General features: G+C 37.6%; 1 protein-coding gene across 1 annotated transcript in view; it reads left to right on the plus strand.

Moving 5' to 3' along the window:
• The first annotated feature begins 166 nt into the window (after positions 1–166).
• The window catches only part of LOC140142151 (macrophage mannose receptor 1-like), a 42,468-nt gene continuing 26,312 nt past the window's right edge, over positions 167–16,322 (plus strand). The window contains exons 1-4 of the mRNA XM_072164117.1: positions 167–182; positions 2,317–2,534; positions 3,662–3,769; positions 5,586–5,739. Coding sequence (XP_072020218.1) covers positions 167–182; positions 2,317–2,534; positions 3,662–3,769; positions 5,586–5,739 — 496 coding nt within the window. The remainder of the gene's footprint in view (positions 183–2,316; positions 2,535–3,661; positions 3,770–5,585; positions 5,740–16,322) is intronic.

Raw genomic sequence — 16,322 nt, forward strand, 5'->3', positions numbered from 1 at the left:
GGACTTATGGCAATGGAATTTTTATGGTAAATGACATAACTGGTTTGATATTTAGATAGCTGAGTGGGCACGATTTGCTTCCGCAAACTGTAAATTCTTACTGTTATGTGAATAATCATTCATGTCATATAGTTCATTTGCGTTGGACTGTACAGATTGAGTGAACATGAAAGCCCAGATTCGTAGTAACCAAAATGATGTGACAGGAAAAGGCCTTGGCTATTGCACGACTATTGCGTGCGGAGTAAATATCACAATAGTTGACCCCTAAAATCCTAGTAAAACAGAAAGTAAATAATTGCCCTCTGGTTCAATCAATCTTTATTTCAACACAGCAAGCGAAATACATACTAGCAGGAAAAAACAATAAAGATTGGATACAAATGCCCAGGACATGTACCAGGACATGACAGCAAAGCTGACCCGGATACGGTGCAGGGCTGCACGAAGACAATAAATTAAAACGCAAAACAAGGTCTAATCAAGGCAATATATACAATAATGCAAGAGGCAAATGAACGCAAAACACTTAAAGCTTGAGATGGGGTTGCAAATAGTATAACTGGAGAGGATATCAAGTTTGCTTATGTCCTTTTTGATTGACCTTCGGGTGGTTTGGCTTTGACAAAGGAGAAGATATTTATCCTTTTGATGATATCAGGTGTAAACAACCCACGTGACCCGATTTCTATGCAGGTGAGATTGCAGGTGGAGCCATTCTCGGAAATGTCTGTTATGAGGTCGGTATATTTTTTAGTTTTCCGTTCATGAGCCTTATTAATATTTTGTTCAAATGGGACTGTCAACTCAAGCAAGTGGACATACTTCTTTATATTAAAACAATATCGGGACGGAGTTTTGAGACTATGACATTGACAGGAAGTGTGCCACGTCGGAAGAGGGCATGTCGGAAAAAATCTGGATAGTTGTTGTACTGGCATTTTTTAGATGTTGTAGAAGCTTAGGATTGAATCATGGCGCCACTTCCATCATTGTAAAAATACCGAGTTTTGGGCCAAAATAGGGTAATCTTGCACAATTTTGGGCGTTTCGTGCACTGGTGTATCAAATAGCAAAATAGTCTGAAATTGAAATAATATTTTCATGCACTTCACGCCCAAATGTCCCAGTATTACCAGAATGAAATATACCTAACCCTTGCCCTTACATTTTGATGATTCCACCGCCACTGATTATGACCAAAAGAGTTTATTTCACATGGTAAATCATGGTAAAATGTTCAGATATTTCCAATAAAAAGTATACAATGTAATAATATGAATGTGTACATCAACAAATTCAATCATGGCAACTTCCTGACACCAAAGGATTTTTCTGTCTATAGACTCATGGTTTAGCATATGCCCATCATGAGATTTAATATATGTGACCGTACAGCACGAATGAGCCGTAAATTCCCAAAATTGTATTCTGAGTTACAGTGTAAAACGTGTATGAAGGTCGTATTCGTCGGTAAGGAAGGAGCAAAGTTTAACAAACCATAACCCCGCTTCTGGATATCGTTTGAAGTCAAATGATATACCATTTTAAAGCTTATGATGTAAATTTTCTAAATACGAAATAAAACAAAATTGACCGGGGAGGAATTTACGGCTCATTCGCCGTGTACGGTCACATATGAAAGTTGTCGTGTGGTGACTGTGGTCTTTATCCTGTTGCAGTGGCGTAGATTTCATTTTGACATTGGGGGGATGGGGTTGGAAAAAAATCTTAAAGTATAGTGAATCCAGCACCTTTTGGCGACATAATAAGTTTATGGTACAAATGCGCGAAAATTTTTGCTATTTTGAAGCTAAACTGATAAAATATGGTGCAAAAGTGGAATAGATGCGCGCTAAGTGTGCAAAAATTTGCACTTTTGGGGCTAAAATGGGCAATATGAGGTTAATTTGGTCAGAAACCCATATTCAGATGTCAACATTGGTGGGTGATGATTGTATGGACCACCCCCTGGCAAAATATTGGAAGGTAAGGCATTGGTCCCATGTATACACGTATATCACAGTCAGCTTTGAAAATGTTGTGAAAAGGGAATTTTCTCCTGGTTGTCCCAATACACCTTCATTTGTTCATTGGAAACTCTTAAAATTGGCTGGTGCAGTTATAACATAATGGTGTTTTCTGTCTCACATTGTGACCCATCAAAGGAAGATGCGACAACTTTGATCAATTTTGTCCCGGTACTTTAAGCCACCCTGCATTTTTTAACACGCTTAAGATTAAAATTGCTATTTCGGGTGCCTTCTGCTTAAGCACTAACATCCAAATAAATAAAAATTTCCATTTTAATTTCAGACGTGATTATCAAATGTGATGAGTCTAATGGTTGGATGTCTGCAGCCTCAGCTTGCTATAAATATTACTCAAATGACTACACGTGGACGGATGCTAACAACTACTGTCTAGCTCTTGGAGGAGCATTGATAAGTGTAGAGAGCCAAGAAGAACAAGATCTTGTCACGTTACAGGGATCCACATACAAAACAGACATATGGATAGGAGCAAGTGATATTGTAAGTTGACCGTACCGGTCAGATTTGAAATGAAAAATGTACAAAACCTTTTGTTACTTGAGGCTCTCATTTTCACAGGGTATTTTGGTAGGGTGTTTTGTTTCAATTTCATTACTATTGCAGACAAATTACGTAAATTTATTATCTAAATATCTGCTTTGGAAAAAAAATCTTCAATTAGGTTCTCGTAGGCCAAGCAATCATTTTCATTTGGAGTCATGCACATTATACCAAATCAACCTGGTGTAGATTTTTCAACAATACTTCATTTTTGAGCAATATTACTTGTACGTATTGGGGGTAACGTATCAGTGGTAACGTATCTGTGAAGCCCTTTCCCACCTTTGTCTTCATCGTGCAAGTGTAAAAACTTACTGACTTCATACACATACTTGATCAGTTACCAACCAATGTATTATAGTCTGGTATGGTATTTGGCTTCATTTATCAAAGCGTTTTTTCCTAGTGGAGTAGAATGTAGGTAACGTATCTGTGACAACATGAACGTAACGTCAGGACTTTTTGCCATTAATAGACCTGATTTTTTTTACTTTGAGACCATTGTGATATATATCACATATATAATATATCTATGGAGCCTGATTGATCCATCCCATATGAGAATATTCATCTAGCCAACCTGTTGGACAAATTTAATAACCTGTGTTTTGATGTTTTATACTTTATAATTAGGGCATGATACCGGCTAATGAAAAGTACCTATAATCTATTATATGCGCGCACCTTGGCTGGCGACATCCAGGAAAACAATGGATATGCATAATCAGCTTTATTGTTTTATACTTTCTAGATATGTTGCAACCTCTAGCCCCACACATTTTAGAAAGCAACTCCTAAGTATTAGTTGTATTAATAAAAGTCATTTCTTTCTAATGAAACAAGTCTGAATACGACTTGAATCTATGGGCGACACAAATTTGGCATTTTGAACACTTTATCGGAGAATGAGCATATACCGTCTAGTTGGAGCAAACTGATTAATGGTTTTGTGTTTTTAATGCATATCACAGTTTACAGAAATTAATTTAGTTGTTAAATGCAACACAACTTAAATGTGATTCAGTTTAATAATAATGATATTGTGTTTTCAATGTTTCATATTTCAGACAAGTGGTACATCTGGTGTATATCAATGGCCTGATGGTGTTAACATAGGACCATACACTAACTGGGCACCTGGACAACCTGATAATAGGTTAGTAGGGGAGACCGGGGCAAGTCCGCCCTCCCCGTGTTTCTGAACTCGTGACTGCTGGAAAAGAACAATGATGATGTAATTAGCTGACACACGTCATAGCTAAGTACCAAATAAAACAAGGCAGTCCAACATATCTCGCCACAGAAATTATCGTCAAAAAACGTTTCCGAGTCAAGGAAGTTTACTTTTTTAGAATTAATAATATTGTAATAATCTCAAGACCTTGCAGAGTTGGTTTTCGTTCTTATATTTATTTGGAAGGTGAGCCTTTTGCCCAACATATTATGCAATTAAAAGATCGACATTTTGTGTTTAGTAGGCATAAAACGAGGTAAAGAAAAAATGTACTGTTGGGGAAGTCTGCCCTGTATGTGAAGGGACACGTTCGCCCTGTGTTTTCCCATAGATTTTAGGTATTTAAAAAATCTATGGTTTTCCCCAGGCGGATTCCCGGGGCGGATTCGGCCCATCGGCGTATTATGCAAAATATTGATTATAATACCTTTAAAAAGGTTAAAACTACATGCAAGCATATTTTTATTAAAGTTAAGTGGTATCAGTATTACTCATACCACCATTTATGCCCTAAATCCATAAATGCCGAAGTTGTAAATAAAGGTTTTGCTCATTTTGTACACCTACATTTATCAGCTTACATTATACCCCTTCAATAAATTTAGTATACTCTTTGGAAAAGATTAAGTACCCAATATACCCTTTACTAAACGTTTGCATTAATTTTATCATTGTTATGCAATATTATAACCTTTTCTTTTTTACCAGCACGGGGCAAGTCCGCCCTTGCATCGTGATTTTTATTTTCACTTCTCTGCCGTTACTGAAAGCTCAATGTTCTTATAAATGTGATAGTATTTAGCTACAATATACAGTTTTAAAGTGCAAAACTAACATGAGAATTGCCCTCTCTAGGCGAGATTGAAAAGTAGGGCGGACACGCCCTGGTCTCCCCTATCCATATTATTAACACCTTAGATAAGCGGTGTACCTGGAGGATATACATAGCCTAGTCCGATGGTGTTAACATAGGCCCATACACTAACTGGGCACCTGTACAACCTGATTATTAGATTACTATCCATATTACTTATTACTAACACCTTAGATAAACGGTGTACCTAGTTGATATACATGGTCTGATGGTCTAACCAGTCTCTTACTCAGGAGCGTAGCCAGCTTTTTTGGTCAGGGGGGGCAAAATAAAAATTTTGGGGCACAGACGAAAACAATTACTGTTGCATCATACAATACATAGAGACAAAAGGCTTTATTGGGACGATGTGCGCGCGTAGCGCGCAAAAAATTGGTATTTTACACTATTTTCGCACTTTATCAGGACGGAAAGGGCTTAATCTTTGTAATATGCGCGCGTAGCGCGGAAAAATTGTGTATTTTCGGGCTGAATTTCGGTAGAAAAGGGCTCCTTGCCCCTTTTCTTTTCCTTTGCCCTCCTGATTTTCCCTTTTATTTTTTTTTGTCAGAGGGCACTTTTTTCTTTCATTTTTTTGTCAGGGGGCACTCTGCCCCCTGCCCCCCCCGCTGGCTACGCTACTGCTCTTACTTCCATGGTCTAACATAGGACCATACACTAACTGGGCACCTACATGTACCATGATTCTTACCATGTTGATAAATATATATACATATAGTACTCATTGTGTTAATAAATTCGGTGTTTTCAACTCTGCGCCAATGAGCCATTCACAAAATTTACCAGTTGCCATTTATTACAAATGTAACAATTAGATGCTCATAAACTTAAAATAAGTTTTAGTAATCACTCATTTTTTTGTGATTTTATCACAAATTGTTAGTGGTTTTCTAAGCTGCTAATGACAGAAACTAAATCTTGCAGTTATTCCAGTATGGGTGGAAATTGCGCAGAGGTGGTCAGCACAGCATCAGAGGGACAATGGAATACAGCAGCATGTCCATCAGGAAGAAAATTTATCTGTGAAAAACCTGAAGGTAAGTAAAATATTAATGATACACAGAATGAATACAAAACTAGAAGGCTTTATATTTGTACACAAATACGGCTATACCCGCATGTTATCGGTGTACACAAAATTACAGTCCTTATTTGCTGAGGACTTAGGTTGCTGTTGTCAGTCTCTCTAATTCACAGTGAAGCTATGCAATTTAATAGATTGAAATTCACAATATGCAATTTGATTAGGGGAAAGCTATTCTAGAGGGAGTATGTAAATTAAATGGAACAGCCATTTCAGAGGGAGTATGTAAATTAAATGGAACAGCTATTTTGGGACCATTTCATAGGGAGTATGTAAATTAAATGGAACAGCCAAAGGTATGTAATTTAAATGGAACAGCCTTAACGCTTTACACATGGTATTTCCAATTATCATCATCTATAATTATTATAGGCCTAATACGCTATTGAAATTCACAATATGCAATTTGATTAGGGGAAAGCTATTCCAGAGGGAGTATGTAAATTAAATGGAACAGCCATTTCAGAGGGAATATGTAAATTAAATGGAACAGCCTATTTTGTGGCCATTTCAGAGGGAGTATGTAAATTAAATAGAACAGCCAATGGGTATGTAATTTAACTGGAACAGCCTTAACGTTTATGTTATCTATATTATAATTACGCTATTGTCTGTGAATCTGTTTAGTCCTACGTGTATGGGGTGGGATGGGATGGGCGTTATTAACAATATAATTCTCAGGTGCAATCTGTGTACAAACAATGAGCCCTGAAGCTGCTTTATTTGATGACAAACGGACGGCCATTTTTTAACATTTGGGGACCATAATATTTGACTTGTGAGGCTCATGTACATATGTTGAAGTATAATTCTCAAGTGCTATCAGTAGACTCAAGCTGGGCACTGTAGCTGCTTTATTTACTGAGTAACGGCTGGTTTTAGCGTTTTGGGCCCTGGGGCCAATGGAGTGACATATGGGGCTCATATGTACATATAACAATATAATTCTCAGGTGCAATCTGTGTACAAACTCTGAGCTCTAAAGTTGCTTTATTTGATGAAAAATGGCCGGGCCTTTGCTTTAACATTTGGGGCCCCAGGGCCCATAATATTTGACTTCTGGGGCTCATGTGCATATGTTGAAATATAATTCTCAAGTGCTATCAGCAGACTCAAGCTGGACATTGTAGCTGCTTTCTTTACGGAGTAACGGCCGGCCCTATGTTTTAGCGTTTGAGGCCCTGGGGCCCATATTATGTGACACACGGGGTTCATATATACATATAACAATATAATGCTTTAGACCTAATTAGTGTACCAAATCTAAACCCTGTAGCTCCTTTATTTGCTGAGAAACGACAGGCCCTTTATTTTAACATTTGAGCCTCTGGGGCCCCTAGCCTTAAACATCTGGGGCCAAAATGGGCAAAAGGCCATTTACAACTTAGCGCCCATATATGTGCCACATATGAGCTCTAGTGCCCTTGTAGTTTTATAGCTAGCCTTGTCAATCTGTTGCCCCTTATTTTAACATTTGGGGCCCTGGGGCCCATAATATATGACATGTGGGGCTCATGTATACTTGCATATATAGAGTACCCCTGGATCTATCAGTGTACCAACTCAGGGCCCTGAGAGGCTGCTTCATTTAATGAGAAACAGCATGCTTTGTATTTTTACATTTGGGCCCCTGGGGCCCGTGACCTTGACCTCTGGGGCCGAGATGTGCAAAGGATAAATCTACGGGGTAGGGCCCATAAGTGTACCACATATGGGATCTGGGGCCCTTGTAGTTTTAGCGCTAGCCCTGTCAATCTGTTGCCCCTTATTTTAACATTTGGGGCCCTGGGGCCCATAATATATGACATATGGGCTCATGTATAATTGTATATATAGAGTACCCCTGGGGCTATAAGTGTACCAACTCAGGGCCCTGAGGCTACTTCATTTGATGAGAAACGGCATGCTTTGTATTTTTACATTTGGGCCCCTGGGGCCCGTGACCTTTGACCTCTGGGGCCAAGATGGGCAAAGGATAAATCTACGGGGTAGGGCCCATAAGTGTACCACATATGGGCCCTGTGGCCCTTGTAGTTTTAGCGCTAGCCTTGACAGAATGTTGTGTTTGATTGAGGAGGAAGAAGAGGAGAAGGAGAAGAAACCATAGGATGGCAATATACCCGTTCATGCTTCGCATGCGGGTATAACCATAGGATGGCAATATACCTGCTCATGCTTCGCATGCGGGTATAGCAAATTATAACTCTCTTTCACCAATTATGGGGTGGGGTGAATTATGGACCTTTGTGTACTAAAACTATAAGTAAGGCCCTTAAGGTGACTGTGCACTCTCAGAAATGCATTATTGAAAGTGGTGTAACTTCTTATAAATTATTCATGAAAGATGTATAAAAGTATACTTTTTGGAATGAAAATTAGTCAAGGAATCTAAATATAAACACAGATTTGGTGTAAAATGATTTAAAAAAAACCTCTTTTATCTACTCAAATTTGTGTAAACACACTTTAGAAACAAGACAAATCCAAACTGCTTTTTTGCGTGTTTTTTTTCAATTTTTTCTAAACTCTGTGTACTATAATAAACTAATAAACGCATACCAAAAAGTAATTACCCCTCCCCCCTTCATTACGAAATAAAACTCAAAATCTATGAAAAATATTTAAGAATGAAATAGCAAAATTTTGAATTTTGATACCTCATTTGCCTGGATAGCTCAAAGTTTGTAGCCATGGTGACTCATTGAATGGAAAAGAAGCATTTTCAAAAGTTGCACTAAAAAGCTACTCAAGTCATTGAACCATTACATTCTCTACATGACTGGTCAAAGTCAACAGGGATGGTGCTATGGTACCAAACTTTCGGGGTGGGGGTGGGGTGGTTAGTAAAATTAATGTCTAAATTATCTTGCCAGCTTAAGGTACAGTGTTTCTAACATTCCCTAAATTAAAAAAAAATAAAAAAATAAAAAATTTACCATCCCTGAAAGTTGGTGACCATAGCACCTTCCTTGTGGGCTACTAAAATCAAAAACTGTCCAAAATTTAGGGAATTTTCAAAAAATAAAGAAAAACATAAGAATTGTTACAATTCTTAAGACTCTTAAGGCCAGAGTAATGGAAGACACATTCGTCCATACCCGAATTTGAGATTTCTTGATATCTATCAACACTAAGGTGTATTCTTTCACTTGAAACTGATAAAATACAACTTGCTAATACCTACTCGTATTTTTGTTTGATTTATGTTACTCTTTTCGACTCCAAAAATTCACATGGCTCAAGACAGCTTAGTAAATTCACCTTTTCGGTAAATCCCATAACCCTTTGCGAGTACACCTGAGAACTCGTCATTTTACGTCACGCCGACTTGCAATGCGCAGTACAGCTCAACTGATCATACTTTTCCTACATTCGACCTTGCATGATTTTTGAGTTGACACAGTCATGAAAAATAACTATAGATACTTGACAGACCATTAGTAGCCCCGTTCTGAACCTTTTCATTGATCATTCATAACAATAGGTATCTGATGGATCAGTGAAGATAAGAAGGATTATAATATATCCGTAACCTTGATATTATAGTACATCTCGAGGAAAAAGTGCAATGGACATGTTTTCATTTTATGTGTCAAATATCCCGCGCATGAAAATTGAGTATTTAAATTTATTGGAAATCTGTTTTAACAGATTTTGTTGACATCTTTTTCTGCACTGTATTATACCTAAATTAAGAAATTTGATAAATATTCAAAGAAAATATAGGTCATCCAAAAATGTTGATTTTTACACATTTTGGGGCAAAAAAGGAAAAATAAGCAAAAATATCAAAATCTGTTTTAACAGCTTCATTCATCAAGTCATAACAAACGGCCTACATGCTTAATTTCTAATAAAATATTGAAATTGTGAAAAATATAGGTATTCATTGATTTTCATGTTTTTTCTTGCAAATATGCTAATAATATGCAAATTATGAAATTGCAAAATAAAGTTTCTACATAGCATACATCTTTCAAGTGTGATGTTCAAAATGACAGACATCAAAAAGAGATTCGATGAAATGTAAAGGTGTAGTAACAATTTTGGCATGGACTGTCTGGTTAGGAAAAGTACGGTAAGTTGAGCTGTAACGATGTTCAATAAACGATGCAGGTGGTGGCCGCATTGCATTCTCTAAATTCAGTAAATTTTCATCGTCAACCGTGTAATTGAATGGGATTATTTTGAAATTTTAAAACGCTTGAAATATCACAAACAAATGGGCCTATGTTAATAAGTAATACCAAGGGGGTGACACTAAATTCACGGTTGTTCTATTAGCAACGCAAAATCTATGAAAAATTCAGCTGGTTTACTAGCTAGAAAGTGAGGCCAGTTATCGATCCGTTATAGCTCGTTATGAATAATTCATGTTCGACCCTTGGATCATGTTAATTGAGTTTGGCAAATAACAACGTTGTTAGTTTTGCGAACTTTGCCTGTTCAATGAGAGTATAGCACGCCCCAATACATCTGGGCGCAAACCAGGCGAAAACGATCCAGTTTAATGAAATGGCGGACGGGTATTCCCATCAGGCACCAGTGATATGTTTTTTTCAAAGAAAGTCTACTAATTTGATATGAAATGACATTTTGCAGTAGCAAAGTCAAAATTAGGACTTGCTGTCAATAATATGAAGGAAATATGTGACAGAGGCAAGGTGGGAAATACAAGTAGTATTTAAGTTATAATAACCTTTGATACCCGACCTGACCTTCCATCATGGCGCCATTATTCGTTTTATGTATTTCTATTATGCTCTCAAGTAAAATAAAATACCAATCTGCGCTGAGCAGACAATGTTACTTGGCTCCCAGCATGAATTATTGATTTTATACGGAGGTAAAGAAATGCACAGTGTATGTGCATGATGTGCAAGCATACTCCAAATATTTACGGTAAATCTGAATAGTGGTCACATGGTGACATATCATGTGTTCGTGAAAACACGTGGCAACATTTTAAGATTTCAGGCTTGTTTACTAGTTAATTGCCATTTGTACTCTTTATTATTTATCTTTGTTAATTAACATATATTTTAAATGCTGATAAATCGTGGTTGGCTGCCCATGATATCTGTTAAATTCAATGTTTTATGAATATAATTCTACCACGCAGAGGGGTCACGCAGCAGAATTTCACATCACCTGACTTAGCTAGATTTCGAAGCTCTGCTCTTCAAATTCATGAAACTTTCAAAGTTTATACATTTAATATATTTAATAAGATACTAATTTTTTGTTATAACCAACTGGTACACGAAATATACTAGCTTATCACCTATACAGAAAGGTGATTATCAGCCTTCACTCAGCAAATTCACATGCCCGGCATATATGCAGCCATTCTCCGTCTGGATAACATGACTGTCGCCCTCAATACGTCTGGGCGCAAATTTAAATAACAATACGCTATTTACATATCAATGTGGCCTCATGCTAATTTCTAGCGCCGCTTCCAGGCCTATTCCGTGGTAATACATACTAGCGGGATACCCGCGCTTCATGAGTAAATGGGAGCGATCACTATAACAGGAAAAATACTGAACAGGTAGAATCATTGAATCATTATTTTCTAAATCTGTTCTTTCTTACATTTCCCTTTTAGCATCTTTTTTTTAATTTGCTGCTTGTGATTTCCCGTTTCCATGTTTTTTACTTAATTCTATTCTAATTATTTTAGCTTCTTTTTTTCTTATAATTCCTGATTAGTTTCTTTCCTTCTTTGTTTCGTTCCCGTTTCATTTAGTTACTTTAACCCATTGGCCTATTTACTCGTACCTTTTTTTTTTCTTTTTAATTTAATTTTTCTTTATAGTACCGCTTCATGTTGTTTATACAACACGCATCTTTTCCCGTATTTATTACGTCCTCTCATAGCGTGTCTGCGGACGTGTTCACCCGGTATTCCGTGACCCGTCCATGTACCTTTTTCTCCTTTATTTTTCCTTCTTTCCGTATTATCATGTCCACTGGTCTCTGGCTCGCAAGTCGTGTGGCTCTGCGCCGTTTACGCGCGCATTTGCGCAATACGCACGCGGCGCCGACGCGCTGCCGGCCAGCTGCAGTGACGCGTAGGCTGGTAACCGATTTTCATAACAAAAACCCCGTTTTTACCCATATTTTCACTGTTTTTGCAGCCAATTCTTTATCATTTTCAACCAAATTTTCGCATAACCGTCTCGGTAAGTTACCCGTATGAATTTGGCGACATTTGGATCGATACTGACGGAGCCTTTATACACTATACATAGATACATAGATAGATAGATATTAGATAGATACATACATACAACATTCCCCTATTTATAGTAAGATAAATACAAGCTAAAACCGTTGGGGTTCGATAATGAACCCCACAAAACTAACCGAGTATATTGAAAATGCCATACGGCCGGGCGGTTTCACGAGTTGCCGGCTCGATCATGTCATCCACCACCTGAAACGAACAAACGATGTGCACATCGGCGCAGATAGGCGTGACGTAAAATGACGAGTTCTCAGGTGTACTCGCAAAGGTTTATGGGATTTACCGAAAAGGTGAATTGGCGGGAAATAATGAGTCAGAAATGTGCGAATGCGAAATATCGTGATTACGCGCGCGATTCGCGTCGCGTGACGCAGCGCAACTCTGCGCGTATGTCCAATGCAGTAAAGACGCATTCGATATGTTGTTAACACCGGCAAATGTGGTGTAAATAAAACAAACATTTGCCGTCAAAATGCCACTTAGATTTGTTAATTATTTTGAATTTTGGCGCACTAAAAGCAGACATTATAGATTCATTATGCAAAAAAATACATATTTAGGCCATGCACCAAATACAGCTTTTACAAGCGTGAAAGTCTTACCGTTTTAAGATACAAGAACATTTTGTGCATTTTTGAGATAACTTTTTGCACTATCGTTTTGAGTACACCAAAGTCTAGGGAAGGTTTTCGCATTTTCAAAAATATGCACCATTATGTGCAATTTTTAGCTAAAAAATTAAAGAAAACATTCCCTAAGTTCATGTCTCTTCTTCATGAAAAAAATTGGGTTAAAAAAGTGAATTTTTGTGATTTTTTCAAAAACTCAAAATTGTTGAACACATCTGACATCACCATGGGATTCCTTGACTCATTTCCTTTCCAAAAATGTATAGTTTTATATACTTTGGACATACAATTCAGAAATAATGATGCTCGAAAAGGTCCATGTTCTCTCCCATTACTCCATACTGCAGTTACTGTCCGTTTTCCTATACACAATACACAGTGCTCTCACAATTGACGCGTGACCTTTACAAATGATGTACGTTGCAAGAATGGGCACTTGCCTAGTTAACATCACTGTGTGAAAAATAACCAGCCAATATTTTAGCTATTCTCCAAACTTCTAGCAAATATATTTCTCTAACATGACCTAAAATTACAGCTAGGTTAGATGTTCAGAAATAGTCGCACTTTTGTAAAATATGAGTGAGGGCAAGGCATAGCTAGCCAACTTCCCGTGTTAATTGAATGGAGATTTGACCGAAAATATTGGTATCGGACCGCTCACTTCTGAAGGATGCCACAAAAAAACGGTACAAGCTACATCTTAACTATTCTCTGGCAATCATCATGATGAGTTTCTTATATAGTATGCCGAAATTGGGTACTGTAGGTGATTGACAAAGGGTCGCACTTTTCTGATAAATAAGTGACAGTGAACATGAAATATCAGCGCCCATAAACCCAAGTTAGTAGCTAGTTAGTGGAGGCCGTCACGGGACTGATTATTGATTATTGAAGTGCCTTATTAATAGATACGCAAGATGTAGGGCAAGAAAAAACAAACCGGGACACTTTTGGAGACATCATCATCATCATCATCATCATCATCATCATCATCATCATCATCATCATCATCATCATCATCGACATCATCATCATCATCACTTTCTACATTTTTTCTAAACAACATAGGGCCTACCGTTTTAATAAGATTTTTTTCTTGAAATGCATGTAACTATAATTATTGTTTAGAGCGTGATGAAATAAAACATCACGATTTTCATCACAAAACAAATATAATGCATAAGAAATCGTTTGTTTTAGAGCGTGATGATGAAATAAAACATCACGATTTTCATCCCGAAACAAAGTAATACATAAGAAATCAATTTTTCGTGAGTGATGAAATAAAACATCAAAATTGTCATCACGAAACAAAGTAATACATGAGAAATCGTTTGTTTTAAAGCGTGATGAAATAAAACATCACGATTTTCATCACAAAACAAAGTAATAGGCCTACAAAAGAAATACATTTTTCGAGAGTGATTAAATAAAACATCACGATTTTCATCACGGAACAAAGTAATACATAAAACATCGTTTGTTTGATTGCAATCAACCGCGACAGTTCGTCTCACACACATAACAATGCACTGCGATCAAATAGGTTGATGACAACATTTGATTGAATGGACTGCACTGCGCCATGATTACGTGCACCGGTTCAAATCCTTTGTTTGGAGCCAATCAATAATTTCACGTACAGCCTCTATGCAAATTAGAGTTTACACACGCTGCAGCTGGGGTAATCGACCGAAGCTGGTTGCCGTTAGTAGTGATCGAATGCATGAGCTTATTTGCTTTACTGAATTGATTTACTGGATTAATTTCCTGTTAACTGGGTTTAATGCCACAAAGGTCGAATCGCCTTTGCCATGGACCATGACTGCATCATGCTGGCCTTAAAATAGGTGGGGAAATACTTTTACTTTATAAATGAATAGACCTGATTGATTTGACACAGGAGCTATTTTCCTGTAAGGGTGTTATATCCGAGGCAGCTACCTTAAAGGAGTATTTCGTGATCCTAGCATCCTCTTTTCATAACATTTTTCAGTAGATATCTACGAAAAAAGCTTATTCCCAAAATTTCAGTTGATTCCGATTTTGCGAGTTTACGAGTTATGCATGACTATGTGCTGCTCCATAGACAATGTATTGTAATCTTTGCTAAACGAATTAATCTGCAAGAAATATTTAGTACATAAACATTATGTAGTCCGGGGTTTCCAGTGATATAAAAATCTCAACTTGTTTTGAGAAAAGTGGGGGGATGATGCTCCCCTTTTAAATATAACGCATCAAAATACAGGTCACATTCGACATTATAGTGGCTCGCATTGGCGACATACTAGTATGTGCTGGTATAGGCCACAAAAAAAAGAGATTGACAAAATCAGGACAAAACAGAATTTGTTATCATTGCCACCAATAGAGCTCTCAATAAGCTTCACGTCATTGACCTGAACTTGGGCAACCACTCTACCAAACCATTTGCCAATGTTAAGAATTTAGGTGTTATTATTATTTTTTTATTCCCTGTGCTTGGAACTGATGGAGGGAGAAAAGACATACATAATGGCCATCAGTTCCCAACCAGGGCTGTCAACTTTTTGAAATTGCTTGGCGTGAGACAGAGGCGTACCGGGATTTGCCGACTCCAATGTTCATTTTGTACCATGAATATTTGAGCCACGGCGCTAGGGAATGTGAAAAGCAGGGGGGGGGGGGGGGAGGAGCAACAAACTATTAGCTACTATTCATGACGATGCGTGAGATTTTACTCATTTTCCAGCTTTTGCGTGAGATTTACTACCTAGGCGTGAGATTATACTACCTTGGCGTGAGACCGTGAGAAAGTGACCCAATGCGTGAGACTCACGGCCAATGCGGGAGAGTTGACAGCCCTGTTCCCAACGATCAGAATAATTACATAATAATCAAAAAATTCTTATTGAGCAACAGGTATAAAGAGAGACAGACGAGACAAAGACTATGGACGAAGACAACGATCACTCTAGACTACCCCGTAGTTCACTTGCCCATTGTGCATACTCTGGATATTGTATTTAAGCTTTAAACTCTGATTTAATTAATGTGTGCACAATTGATAGATTTTCACATCTGATCTTTTCAGTCACCCTACTCCCTCTTCCAAGTGGACTACTGACTTTGCTTTGCGGTTAAGATTTTTAACACGGGACTCTATGGAGAGTTAGGCCAATTTCTGGCCTAACTAAAATTGGCCATGATGTAATGCATCTTTAAATAGATCTGCCTTGTGATTGGTCGCCCATATCTCGCTATGGTTTAAATCTTCTGGGCCCGCGCCGTACACAATTGAATACATGAATACAAAAGCCACCTAAGTCCATGCGAAGTTATTTTGAGAGAAAAACCCGTGTATCATTTTAATTCCTTCAGTTAGATTTACCTGGTCAATATGGTAAGTTTTACGTGCAAATGAGTGGATTAACTTGTATTAGGTATGACGATTAGCATTTCAGGGACTTCGTGGGGTTCATTTTAAAGTTTGGACTTAGGTGGTTTTTTGAATCATATACAAAGACAACAATGTTAGAATGAGATTACCACTAGTAAGATAATACAAAATAAAGCACACAGGTATGTATAATGTTGATAAGCATTCTGCCATGTACTATAAACCACACACTTTCCTTTATTAAACCCATTTTTTGTTCAAAAGTCATT

Source organism: Amphiura filiformis, chromosome 20 (assembly GCF_039555335.1).
Source record: "Amphiura filiformis chromosome 20, Afil_fr2py, whole genome shotgun sequence".
In the NCBI taxonomy this organism is placed as follows: Eukaryota; Metazoa; Echinodermata; class Ophiuroidea; order Amphilepidida; family Amphiuridae; genus Amphiura; species Amphiura filiformis.